General features: G+C 35.6%; 1 protein-coding gene and 1 pseudogene across 1 annotated transcript; both read right to left on the minus strand.

Annotated features, from left to right (window-relative positions):
- Positions 1–697: 697 nt before the first annotated feature.
- LOC129300307 (probable terpene synthase 2) lies at positions 698–3,404 on the minus strand. Its single transcript, XM_054938873.1, has 7 exons — positions 3,288–3,404; positions 2,785–3,073; positions 2,279–2,669; positions 1,965–2,183; positions 1,708–1,849; positions 1,372–1,617; positions 698–1,168 (listed from the first exon to the last, which is right to left on the minus strand). The coding sequence occupies exons 1-7, from the start codon at positions 3,387–3,389 to the stop codon at positions 866–868; spliced, it is 1,692 nt and encodes a 563-aa protein (XP_054794848.1). The 5' UTR covers positions 3,390–3,404; the 3' UTR covers positions 698–865.
- A 5,519-nt stretch (positions 3,405–8,923) lies between these two features.
- Positions 8,924–11,945, minus strand: LOC129300305 (scarecrow-like protein 21; annotated as a pseudogene).
- Between the last annotated feature and the right edge of the window lie 1,030 nt (positions 11,946–12,975).

The raw sequence follows: 12,975 nt of genomic DNA on the forward strand, positions 1-12,975 counted from the left end.
AACTCAAATTAACTATTAAAATTTAAATTGGGATGTTACAAATCTAAATTTAAATATAATAAATTTAAAATTAAAATCTATTAGGCTTAAGTGAAATATGAAAGACCTAAATATTTTTGGACTGAAATACATTTTAGTTTGGATTTAATGGGTTCAAAATCATAGGAACAATGGGGGTAAATTTTTAAACCCCTACCTCTCTTTGTAATTTTCCCAACTTGAGGGGGGGCAATTGCCCACCCTCAATAATATGTAGGTTCGTCACTGGTGACATGACTATATCTTTTGATATTAATTTATCTTTGAACTCTTAAGGGTGTTTATAAGCGCTAAACACCCTAAAGTATTTTTCTCGGAACGCTAGGCATTCTGAAGTCTTGTTAAAATAAAATTTAATAAATATTATTAAAATATTAAATATTTTAATATTTAATGTTTTAAATATTACTATTTGAAACATTACACTACCTCATTTAATAATAATATTTAAATTATTAAATATTAAAATACTTAATACTTTAACAATATTTATTTAATTTTATTTTAATAAAACTTTAAGGTCCTCAACTCTTCAAGAAAAAGATTTTAAAGTGCTTAACACTCCTAAAAAAAAAGAGTTCAGAGGTAAATTAACACAAAAGAACATGCTACATCTTACATATTACTATGTATGGGCTCCACGCATATGCCAAATCAGTTGAAAACGAAAAAATTAACGGCTGATTAATGAAAGAGAGTTTTTGCTCCTCTGAAAAATAGTTTAAGAGTAAAATTAGCCCACTTAAAAATATAAAATGTCCAGTATTTTTAAAAAGTAAATACAAGAGCAAATTTAAACCTTAACTTTAAAATATATAAAGCTCCGTCACGGTTCAATGGGTATGGGATCCAGAAGGAGTTGGTCTACATAATGTTTGAGGGACTCGCCATTAGTGAATCTGTCCCGCAGGTTTTCATAGGCAACCTCAGACACTCGAGCAAAATTGACAGCAATATCAAGCACAGATTTTGGGACGTCATGTGGATTATTCAAACACTCTTCATTAATATCCTTCCAGCAATTTCTGACGTCATTGCTGAGAATTTTATAAGCCTCTTCTTCTGAAACTCCAAACTGCTTCATGCAACACTCCACTCCTGAAGCAACATGCTCTCTCTCCTGCTCAAACTACACACACACACACACATTATATATCCATGCAAAACCATAAAACTTCTCGCATCGTCTCTGCCAATTAATATAATAATACTCTAAAATGTAAGGATATATAGAACCAACAGTTTCGTTTTCTTGTTTCATTAGAAACATCAAAATTGATTATATTTAGGTTACGTTGAATTCATGTGCATGCAAGGTGTCTTAAGCTATACCTTATGAGAGGCTATATCATCCATGAATCTGCCAATAATTGAGCTAGCCCTAACAATTGTCAGATCGGTGGCAATCCATTCAAGAACCTCTTTCGTAGCAAGGTTTCCAAGGACTAGGAATGAAGTTATCTGAAGTGGGTAAGTAGAAGACACAACTCCGTTATCCTTGTACTCCTCATATCTTGGAATGTAGCCTTCATAGCACCATCTTGCTTCCATCAAGTACGCCTTAGCCAAGTTGAAAAACTACAAACAGAATATATGTAAGTAGCAAAGTTAAACTCGAATGAACTATCATTTAAAATTATAAGTTATATTATAAAGTATCGCCTTTACAGCTTGTTTCACATGCGGCATCATAAGATTTGATGTTCCTTGTTTTGCAGTCACCGTCTCCATTTCATTGCACACCTCCACTACTGCTTCAAACACCACTTTCATGCACTCTGGAAGAGATTTAATAGGACTTACGTCCCATCTGGATGATCAGATAAAACGAGGAATTAATTTAAGTCGTAAAATTCGTGATTTCAGTGACAGGATTGGTAATATAATGGCCCCAGCTACGTATAATCTGTGATTAAACATTAAACCTGTGAATGGCCTCGGTGAAGAGCTCGAGTTCTTCAAGGGTGCCATAGGCGTCATAGGTATCATCAAGAAGACAGATAATAGCAACCATTTTGCCCGTTATCATTCTTGCAGTGCTGAATTGAGGCTCATAGGACATGGCTAATGGCCAAAAGAAGGACTCCACCAACCTATCTCTAGCATAAGGCACCTTTCTTGTCAACTCTGATTCTTTCCACCACCTGTGTAATTCAAATAAAAAAGAGCTTTTACTGTTAATTATATTTATCCTGTGGGTCGACATTAATATACTATTTAAGATTATAGCGCTTCTCACTTGGTGATATTGCCAAGTTCTTTCTGATGCAGTTTCTGCAGCACATTGAAATCTAACTTTGCAAAGTTGAGCAGCATTAAGTAATTTTGGGAAGGATCTTGCTGCTGGTAGACTAAAGACATGTAATGCCTTGCTTCTATCCTACTCAATCTCTTGTGAAGAGGCTGACTTAAGCGGTGGCTGTCTTGTGCATTGAGACAAGGGCTCAGTTGGGTGTCATCAGTCAAGGATTTAAGGCGAGTGTAAGTGAAATGAAGAGCTTCATCAAGTATGTTTTCTCCGTGAACCTCTAATTGTGCAGCTTCATACAAGGCTAACATTCCTCTCACATCCTTGCTAACATTTTCGTTGTTAAACTCGCCCTTGTCGTCCTTGAATCTCTCAAATACATCTGTTTCATATACACACGAATTAGTGTAAGCTCTTGAGAAGAGAAAAGCTCTTGATCTGATATTAGACAAGGCAAAATAATATTGACGAGCGAATTAAATTTGAATAACATATACCAGATGATGAAATGGGATATCCATGTTGCCTCAGCAATCGAAAGAGTAAAGCAAGAGAGTGAAGATTATCATCCCCATCCCGATGCGTGATAAGGCTGTTATTTCTGGTATAAATGCTGTGAAGCTTTGCCAATGCGTCTTCAATTTCATGTTCGAAATGGTAAGAGACTCCCAAACGTTGGACCAAGTCAATGAAGTTTAGCATTTGTAGACGACACTGATGGTTGGAAGATATGAACATCTTTATTTTCTCTTTATTCACTTTATGTTCCACCTTGTCATCAACTTCCTGAAAAATCAAATCACAAACACACATGTAATCCGCACACGCCACAATCTGGTTTAATTATATTCAATGAACACTGAACGGACAGTAATTAATTAATTTTAAGACATTTTCAATTCCAAAAAAACAAAAACAAAATAAATAAATAAACTAGCCAGGTATTCGATCATTAGGTTGCATATGCATATAATGGTGTGTGTATGTGTATATTAAATACCACAGATTTTGAAGCAAATTGAAGAAACTCGTTTCCCCAGATGGTAGGAGCATAGTTGACACATCTTCTCGTGTTGTCATGATGAGATGCTGCAACAGACATGGCTTCGTATTTTGAAATGTGGCTTTGATAGAAATTAAGAGGTTGATATGTATTCAATTCATTTATATAGAGGATTTCATTCATTGAATCCACTTTCGGACTTTCCTTTGGGGTTAGGTAAGCGTGAGTATTAGACCGCTGTACATACAAAAGAAGTTGTTTCTATTTTTTCATTGAAACTTTGTTTTTATTTGTTTATAGGATGAGATATTTGAGTAGTTTTTAATATATTTTAATAACGAATATATAGAGAGAGAGAGAGATTAAAAATTTTCGCAAGATAATGTGAAAGCAATGATGAATGTAAGCGTATTAACTTAATAACTAAAGATGATTTGATGTTCCATTGCGCGCGCGCGTGGGGGTTAACGATTCAATTTCATAAGCAGCTCATTATATCAACCCATGGCTAAAGGAAAGAAAAATTGGACCATTCAAGTTGTACGTTGTTGCGTTATTAGACGTTTTTCTTAGTGGGCCAATCAACACATGTAATATCTATCAATATTTTATCATTTTCATTCAATATATATATATATATATATTTTTATTTATTTTATAATTCAAAGAAAACATGTCTTTGCATTTTGTCAGGATTTTGGTATAAATCTTCAAACTTTTTTTTGGTATTTCAAATCTCTATATTTTTTTTCATCTGCAGTATTCATCCTTTCATTTTCAGAGAAATGTTAACATAGTAGAAATAGTGTTAATAATACTAACATGTCAATTAAAACTATTAAATGTGTGCTTATGTGTCAAACTGATATTAACATGATTTTTAATAAGCAAATATTTAAAAAAAAAGCTTACATCAAATGAAATAAAAAAGTTGACCTAGACTTTTTTGTACCCTAGAAAATGAAGAACCAAGTCTTTTTTTAATTTGTGTATTTTGCTGATCGATTAAAAATTTAGATCAGCCTTTTTATTTCATTCAGTGTAGACTTTTTTTTGTTTAATTTTGCTCATTAAAAATTTATGTCAGCATCAACTTGGCATATAGTACAAAATTAATGGCATTAATTGACATGTGTCAGCATTATTAGTACCATTTGTTCCATGTTAATGTCTTTATAAAAATATAAAAACTTATAACATCAAAAAAAATATAGAAATATATATTAAAATTCGAGCAAAATACAGGCATTGTTTTTTCAATAACTCATAGTAGATAATTTTATTTAAGAACTGTGAATACTAAATATTATTGAAATTCTATAAAAAAGCACGAGGTTCGTGGACAAAACTTTTGAGCAGACAAGGATGACTTCATGGTAAGAGCCGTTGTCATCGCCGCCAAAGCTTTGCTAATCCCTCGGCGTTGCTGCGTTGACTTGACCATGCAAAATATTTCTGACCTAATTTTCAATTTTCTTACCTAAGAAATTAAATCATAAATAATTGAATCTTCTAACAATTTGGAAATATTTTCCTGTATCTTTCTTGAAGATAGAAGATAGACCATTTATAAACAAAAAAAGATGGAGGATATTTACCATATGAATTTATCATGTAGGTACGTGAAATACTTTATAACTATCTTTCAGCTAGTCTAACTTTCCTCGTCATTTAGTCTAAAATGCATTTTTTTTATTATAAGAAACAAAGATACAAGAAAAGAAACCTAATTAAGAGAAACGAGATCAACTAATCTGGGAGAGTAAGCACTTAGAAAAGACCTATTCCAAGCATCTAAAGCTGAAGAAGGTAAAAGTTCAAAGAAAACATTACTAAAATAATACAGAAGATTATTAATATCATGAGCCATAATTTTTAGAGCAGCATCCTTGTCAGCAGATTGTATGAAAAATTTAGCTTGTCTTTTCTTAATAAAAACCATTGTAATATTAGAGAATCCAGGAGCTCCAAATTCTCCCAAGTCAGTGATCCATTTAATGTAGTTCTTGATAGTCTCCATAAGACATATCATTTGCAACTTCAGCAGGTTGTCATCTCTTCGCTTAATGACCAATTGAAAATCATGAAAGATTATAACTTGAGCATAGCAAGATATCTGTCTGGTTCTACTCTTAATTCTCTGGATGCCTACAAACAAAAACCATCCTTTTCTGGCTTTTGCATGTGATATTTCTCATTCCTTCTTCCTTTCTTGCACTGCATTAGAATGAGATATCTGCATTGAAAAGGCCAACTCACAAGTTGATAACAGCCATCGAATTTTATGGATTATCTGTGTAGGATTACAGCTTTTTGTTCTGGTGTTTCATCAGATTTCTACTATCCCAGATAACCTGCAAAGTTATAAAAATCATCTTGACCACCTGAATCCAATCTTTGCAAGAAATCGCTTTATGACACCAGTATAAAATGAACTCTGTGCAGTCATGAATCACATCAGTTCTAAGAGCAAGATCAAGACCAAACCAAATAGCCCGAGCACAATGACAGTGGAGAAAAACATGATTAAGAGACTCCCCTTCTTCACTGCAGAAAGAACAATTTCCAGAGCTGTTGATATGATGTTCCATCAAGATATCTGAAGTAGGCAAAGCATGGTTTAGAATTTTCCAGCCCAGAAGAATAGTTCTCTGAGGAAGCTGCAATTTCCATATAAAATTCCAAACCAAATAGCTATGGTTGATATCCCCAGAAGCATCATTGATCATTTGAAATCCTTTTTTGACTTTGTATTCTCCGGAGGTACTGCCTATCCAAATTAATCGATCTTCCTCATCAAAAATGGAAAAAGGAGTAGAAAGGATCTCCCGTGCATGCTGTGGGTTATGGCAAGAATTAATAAGCTGCACATTCCAATTACAACTATCATGCAACCTAAGGTCTGACACCTTCAAGTTTAAGCATTTTTTGTCTTCATGAATCGGGAACCACTTAATATGATCAAAGGGAATGGACTTCCCTAAGCCAACCTGCCATTTCAGGTTGCTAGACACGACAGGAGAAGCTTTGACCACATCCTTCATCATCCAAGAGAAAGTCGGTTTAAGTTCTTTTTCCCCTTTTATCAGAGTTTCTAAATATTTCCTTCTGAGGGTTAAACCAATCAGAGAAGAATCATTTGCTGATATTATCCTCTATGATTGTTTAGCAAGAAGTGCCAAGTTGAAATTATAAAAAGATCTAAATCTCAAGCCTCCCTCCTTCTTGTTCTTGCAAAGTTTTTTCCAGGCTTTCAAATGTAGCTTTCTTTTATCATTTTCAGCAACACCCCAGAAAAAATCAGCACATTTTGAATCAAGCTTACCCGCAATTTTCTTTGTTAGAAGAAAGCAAGACAATTGATAAATGCATGTAGAAGACACAACTGATTTGATTAAGGTCATTCTACCAGCTTGGGATAACAGCTGAGACTTCCATAAACTAAGTTTTCGGTCAAAAGCATTGATAGGAAAATGATATATAGAATTCTTCCCAGAGGCAGCATCAACAAGTATTCCCAAGTATTTCTCAATACTATCAGAACGTCTCACTCCCAGAGCATCTATAATTTCCTCTTTTAGCGTAGGGGGAGTATTTGGACTCAATATAAGCTCGAATTTTGAAAAATTTATTTCCTAGCCTGAATGATGATAGAAAATATTCAGAACCTCCTTAACAACTTGAGTGTTACTTTTATTTCCTTGAAAGAAGAGTATTGTGTCATCTGCATATGCCAAATGTGACACTGGATCTGCCTTTCTAGAAATCTTGATGCCCTTCCAAGAACCAATTCTTTCCTTCTCCACTATCATACAAGACAGAACATTTGAACATAATATGAACAAGTAGGGAGATAATGGATCTCCCTGCCTTATTCCTCTGAAAGGCTTGAAGCTTGCTGTCAAACTCCCATTCACCAAGATCTAATAAGAGACTACAGATAAGCATTGAGAAATCATCATAATCCAATCACAAGGAAAGTTCATGATGAGCATAATTTGTTGTAGGAAATTCCAATCAACTCTATCAAATGCTTTGAAAAAATCAATTTTGAGTGCAACCCAGCAAGTTTGAGTTCTCCTTATTTTCTTCAAATAGTGAATGATTTCGACTGTCAAGAGGATGTTATCTGAGATGAGCCTCCCTTTGATGCATGCACTTTGATGTAGAAGAATCAAATCCGGGAGAATAAGCCTTAATCTGTTAGCAAGTACTAGTCTAAAATGCATTAATACACGGAGGTCGTTGCAATCATGTTTAATGAATTTATCTAAATGAGAATTTGAACTTTGATTTGTCACATTATGAGAGATTAGTTCCCTCCACCAATCCTTTTAATACATCTGCCTTTTTATAGTTTGCTTAAAACTTACAATTATATAAACTTTTCATTTATTTTTGAAACTTATATTTTAATCTAATGTTTAACGTTGTTAAAAATGTTCTGATAAAACTTGAAAAATACTGTTCGATTAATTGAAATTGATGTTAAAAATGCTTCAAACGATTAGCTCGCCCCAATAATCAAATTGTCTACTCCCTCCTTCCCTTCCTCTCTCTTCAATTTTAAAAATCATAAATAATTAAGCATAATAATATTTAAATAAATATTTTAAAAATATATTAAAATTAAAAAATTAAAGTAAAATAAAATATAAATTATAGTGAACAATTTATTTCTCATATATTAAATTCTTAATTCAGTCACCTGAGGCCAGCCTAAGTGACAAAGGCAAGATGGAACGAGATATCCTAATTCATAAAGTTTCTGTTTACACGTGTTTAAAAGATTTTTCTAGCATGTATTAAAAAAAAAAAGATTTTTAGCCCAAATGTGCTTAAGGCTAGAAAAATTAATAATCTTGATTTTGTGAAAGAATTGCGTTGGTTTTGAAAAAATAAGAAACATTTTTATAATTAAAATAAAATAAAATAGAGGCCAGTATATTTTACTCCAAATAATTAAAACATGGCAAATTTGCAAAAACCTCACAGGTGTTCAGTGAGGAGACATTGAAAGGGGCCGACGAAAAGCCCACCAGCTCCAAAGTCCAAACCCAATCCGATGGACGTCTCTCTCTTCTTTTGTCCACATCTAACCCTGGACGGCACACACTTCAACGAAAATCCAAGTCTACAATACCATCTACAATCTATTGCCTTCATGTCTTGGACAGGAAATATTATCATTCTCGCATTCAGTAGTGTTATGAGAAGATACCCAAACCCAAATTTTAATTTATCCAAGAATTACTAGTTAGAAAATTGAGTTTCAGCCTCAAGCCTGTAATTTAAGCCTGATGAACAAGAAGCCACGTACTAGACTACGGTGCTTGTGAAGAGATGTTGAGATGGGCCAATGAAATATGCAATCCGAAATTCCTATGCACTTCACAACAAAGGATCTGTCCATTGCCCCAAAAACAGTCTAACACTCCTTAGGTTGGACGTCGGAGCAGAAGGCCATTTAATTTGATATTAGATTATCTTATGGCCTAAAAATTCTCATTTTCTTTTAGGCAATAAAGTTTTTTCCACCGCAAAAGCCGAACTTGGTTTGCAGACGTTGAGAAGTTGGGAAGCTGGGCTTGCCATAGTCATGACAGAATATTAAGAATGCAATAGGCCAAGAATTTCTAATTTCACCTTATTTATGCAGTATGAAAACATCAGCTCCAAATACAAACACATGCACCTAATCTTTGTATACAAAAATCGGATTATTTCAGTATAAGAACATAAAACTTTTTATGAACCTATCTAACAAAAAGAGAGAAATAAATCGTGTGTAAAGATCCATGGAACTATAAATCAACATAAACCTTAGTTGATCAATGCCATGCTGAGGCTGATATCAGATTTCTACTCTTCCACCCCAACAACATAGCACCATCCTTCTCCACTAGTGTATAATTCTCTGAATAGTATCTCAGCAAGGTTCGAATAACAGAATTCACATAGGTGCTCATCGGGTATTGCCGAAAACCTGCCATTGTCAACCTAGACTTCCACTTGCCAAACAGTTCATGTCGTTCTACCCTTTCCTTCCCTTCACAGGCAATAACATTCACAACATCCCTGGCCAAACATGTTGCTCCACGTTAATCCTTTCCTTGCTGTCTCTCAAGAGCGTGACATCAATAGACTCAAACATTGCCAGGTAGTAATCTAGGGTTTCTATGAACCTGTTGAAGAAAGGCGTCGTGTTGGTGTTTGACTCTTGTTCTAACCAATGTAACCACCTTGGGAGACAGTGATTTTACCATTCTCAGAAGCCCATCCCTTGGGTTATTCACATCAACACTTTCATCAGCTGTGTGATGGAGCTGCAATGGAAAGTTCACAGCCAAAGCCTCTCCAGGCTGGATGTCAAGCATGTCCCTTGTCACGTTAGGACTAAAATCTGGCAATGCATGAAACTCAACTGGGATGCCAAATTTCTCAGAGATTATGGCCAACCGTTTACCAACTGCCTCAAGCCCATCACCACGAGCATATTTAGAAACAGGATCATCAATCCCTGTGATCCTAACACAGGGAGGCCCACTGGGTCTTGCCGCAAGGGCTTGAAGAAGAGTCACCCATTGAGTTCCCTGGGCAATCTGAAAGTCTATGATGTGAATATGATCCTCATTTCTGCAAGCTTCTGCAATGGCTCCATTGGCAGCCATGTAACCGAATTTCAAGTAAGGGCAGATTTCGTACAACATGTGCATATAGGAGAGCAAGTCCTTGCCTTCCGGCTCTTTGCACCTGAGGGAACGATAGATGTTGCTCCCGGATGCTTCCTTCCTTGCAACAAGCCCTTCTACCAAATAAGCACCAAGCCTTTGGATTGGGTCCCCGGTAATGGACACACAATTTCTAGCCCTTTCAATCAACTGACCAAAGTCTTTCTGGCTGTTTTCTGAAAGCGCTTTTGCACATGCAATCAGCAACTGTCTCAAATTACTTGGCGGAAACCTTGCACCAATTCTTCCTCTATTGCTTTGTGACGTTTCTCTACATGTGCAACTTCACCCAACTGCTGACTACTAGAAGCAAAAAATGGCTGACTTTGAAAATTTTGTAAACTCTGGTCATGACTCCAGGATGTGTTTCTATGGCCAGAGGTCATTGGCCTGCTACTAACATTCTCAGTAAGAGGACTATTTGACGTGGAGGCATTATTACCATTGTTAGGGGCCACCAGAGTTGACTCTATTTCTAGCAGAACGTGTCTGATTTTCTGGCTACAATTTGCATCATTTAGAAGAGAGCTCCTCCCATAATATTGATGCGGTCTATCTTGGTGATAATCCATGGATGAGGTTGAATCGTACCAATTGTGATTGGTTTCCAGAAAAGAGTCACAAGAAGGGCTCACACCAGAAAGGATCTCACTATAACTGTATTTATTATCCTGGCTGTCGCTCAATGTTGAAAGAGAATCGGAATCAAAGTGATTAGAAAATGAGGAATTAGGTGAGCTTCCTAAGTCAATTTTCAAGGATTCAAGCAGCCTGCTGGGTACCGATGAAAAGGCAGGATGTGACGATGAATTAGTTAGTCCAGTATCAGTCTCACTATAACTGAGAGGCCGCTGTGAGTCCATACTACAAGGATGGCACTAGCCGTCTGTGAAAGAAGATATCCAAATAGGGCAACTAGAAAATCAGAAATGCATCAGCCTTGGAATTTATGCTGCCAATCGAAACATGAACCAAATGCGTTTGAATGACAGAAGTGAAGCCAGCTACAACAATAAAGAGATGCTCTGTAAATGTCCAACATAATCAACGAAGAGTAAAAATGAAATGAGTCATATAAAGTTATAAACACAAAGGCAAACACAAATACACAACAAAGAAAATGAGCAGACACTAGAACATTGTGGATTGTGACTGACTCCTAGCAGACAAACAAACTTCTCAAGAATACAATAAAGTTCATGATACTTTACATGGAAACAATTCACACACCCATCTTTTCCACGTAATTTGAAAAGTAAACAAGGGAAGATATTTTCCCGTGATTATTTCGTTTGGCTATCAAATATTAATTATTTTGCTCCAATACCAAAAAAAAAAATACAGGCACCGATCGGAAGCATGACAGGAATGAATTTATAAACTACTTTTTCACTACCAAAGATGAGAAATTGTTCGAAACGCAGAAGTCCTGATTCAAAGCACCTAAATCATCAAATTCATGCGAAATCATAACACACACACGCACATATAGATTATAGACATAGAAAGCTCTACTGAAGAGGCCATATAAGAGAAGCAGAAATGAAGAGGCCATATAAGAGAAGCAGAAATGCATGCCGCTGTAATAGAATCAAAAAGTTATAGTTCAGAACTGAAATAGGAAACAAATTATTCACAACTACGCACACCCACAAAAAGAACAGAGCAGAACATTGTCATCACCCCATCGACTTCGCACGGTTTTCTATTTATGCATGAAAGATTTCATGACTCGTGAAAGATAAAAGAGACAGGAAGAAACTACAAACCATAGCTATTAAGTGCCCTCATAGCCAGAGGGATTCATACGGGGTTTCAATAGAAGAGAATGAAGCAACATAGATTACCTCAGAAGTAATTCCAATTCAACCCCAAAAAGTTGAAAAGCTGGAAGCTCTGCTTGACTTTCTTTCTTTGATTCTGTTTCTCTACGTTTGAATGGGGCGAATGTAAGTTCAGGGGGGCCTCGGAGGAAGTTGTTTGGGAAATAAACTCTTGACAGAAGGAATTTGCATTATATAGAGAGAAATGAGAGGGAAGAACATAAGAGGCCGGAAGGGGTTTGACGGATTCTCTGATTTTGACAATAACGGCGAAAGAGTTGATGGGGTCTTCATGTACGGAGCGGCGTTACCCATAACGGTGGTTAACGGTCAAGACCGCCGACCAAACCACACACGTTTGCGAAGACTTTGCAACTTTCCGAGCGGTGAGATTCCTCGTTATCTTTGTGCTCGGCGAATATTCATTGTTTTGAAACTGTGGGGAGGCAATTTGTTCTGATCAATTTTTAATTAAGAAAAGACTTGGGTGAATTAGGTACGGGCCTACTTTCGAATTCACAGAATATCGTAAATCGTCCACCAAATCACTGCGATGATCAAATCGAATTTCGAAGCATTTTAAAGAATTGAAGAAAATTGAGTCCATAGTACATGGGTCACGAATTATTCTTGAATTAACCTAACACAGTTTTTAATTTGAATTTTAAGCTTTCGTCCCATGTTTAACTTAATCCTCTATTGCACCGGATGGCAACATAACTTTAAAGCCTAATATTAAGTCAACTTGTTTGACTTTTTTAATAGTGTCACAACACTTGTTCATGGTGGAGACTGTGTGACGTGGACAAGCTAGCTCCTAACACTAATCTTTATTTCTCAGCTACTTTAATCCAAGTAAATATATTTTCTTATCCATTGTATAAACTTAAAAAAAATCACATTATATAGTATATATATATATAATCTATACTTAAACAGTGACATTGATACTTAGAATTGTGCCACTGCTTAATCAAACGAGAGAGAAGACAAGTGCCGGCAAAGAAGGGAGGAAAAAGAATGAGGAGTAGAGTAAGCATGTTTAACATAATGAAGGAAAGATTATAGTGTGAGTTAAATTTGTAGTTGAAATCCAGCATTAGGAAGAAGGTTAATCCAAATTCAAATTTT

Source organism: Prosopis cineraria, unplaced genomic scaffold, assembly GCF_029017545.1.
Source record: "Prosopis cineraria cultivar Desert tree isolate PC_DT_omini unplaced genomic scaffold, ASM2901754v1 PC1526, whole genome shotgun sequence".
Lineage (NCBI taxonomy): Eukaryota > Viridiplantae > Streptophyta > Magnoliopsida > Fabales > Fabaceae > Prosopis > Prosopis cineraria.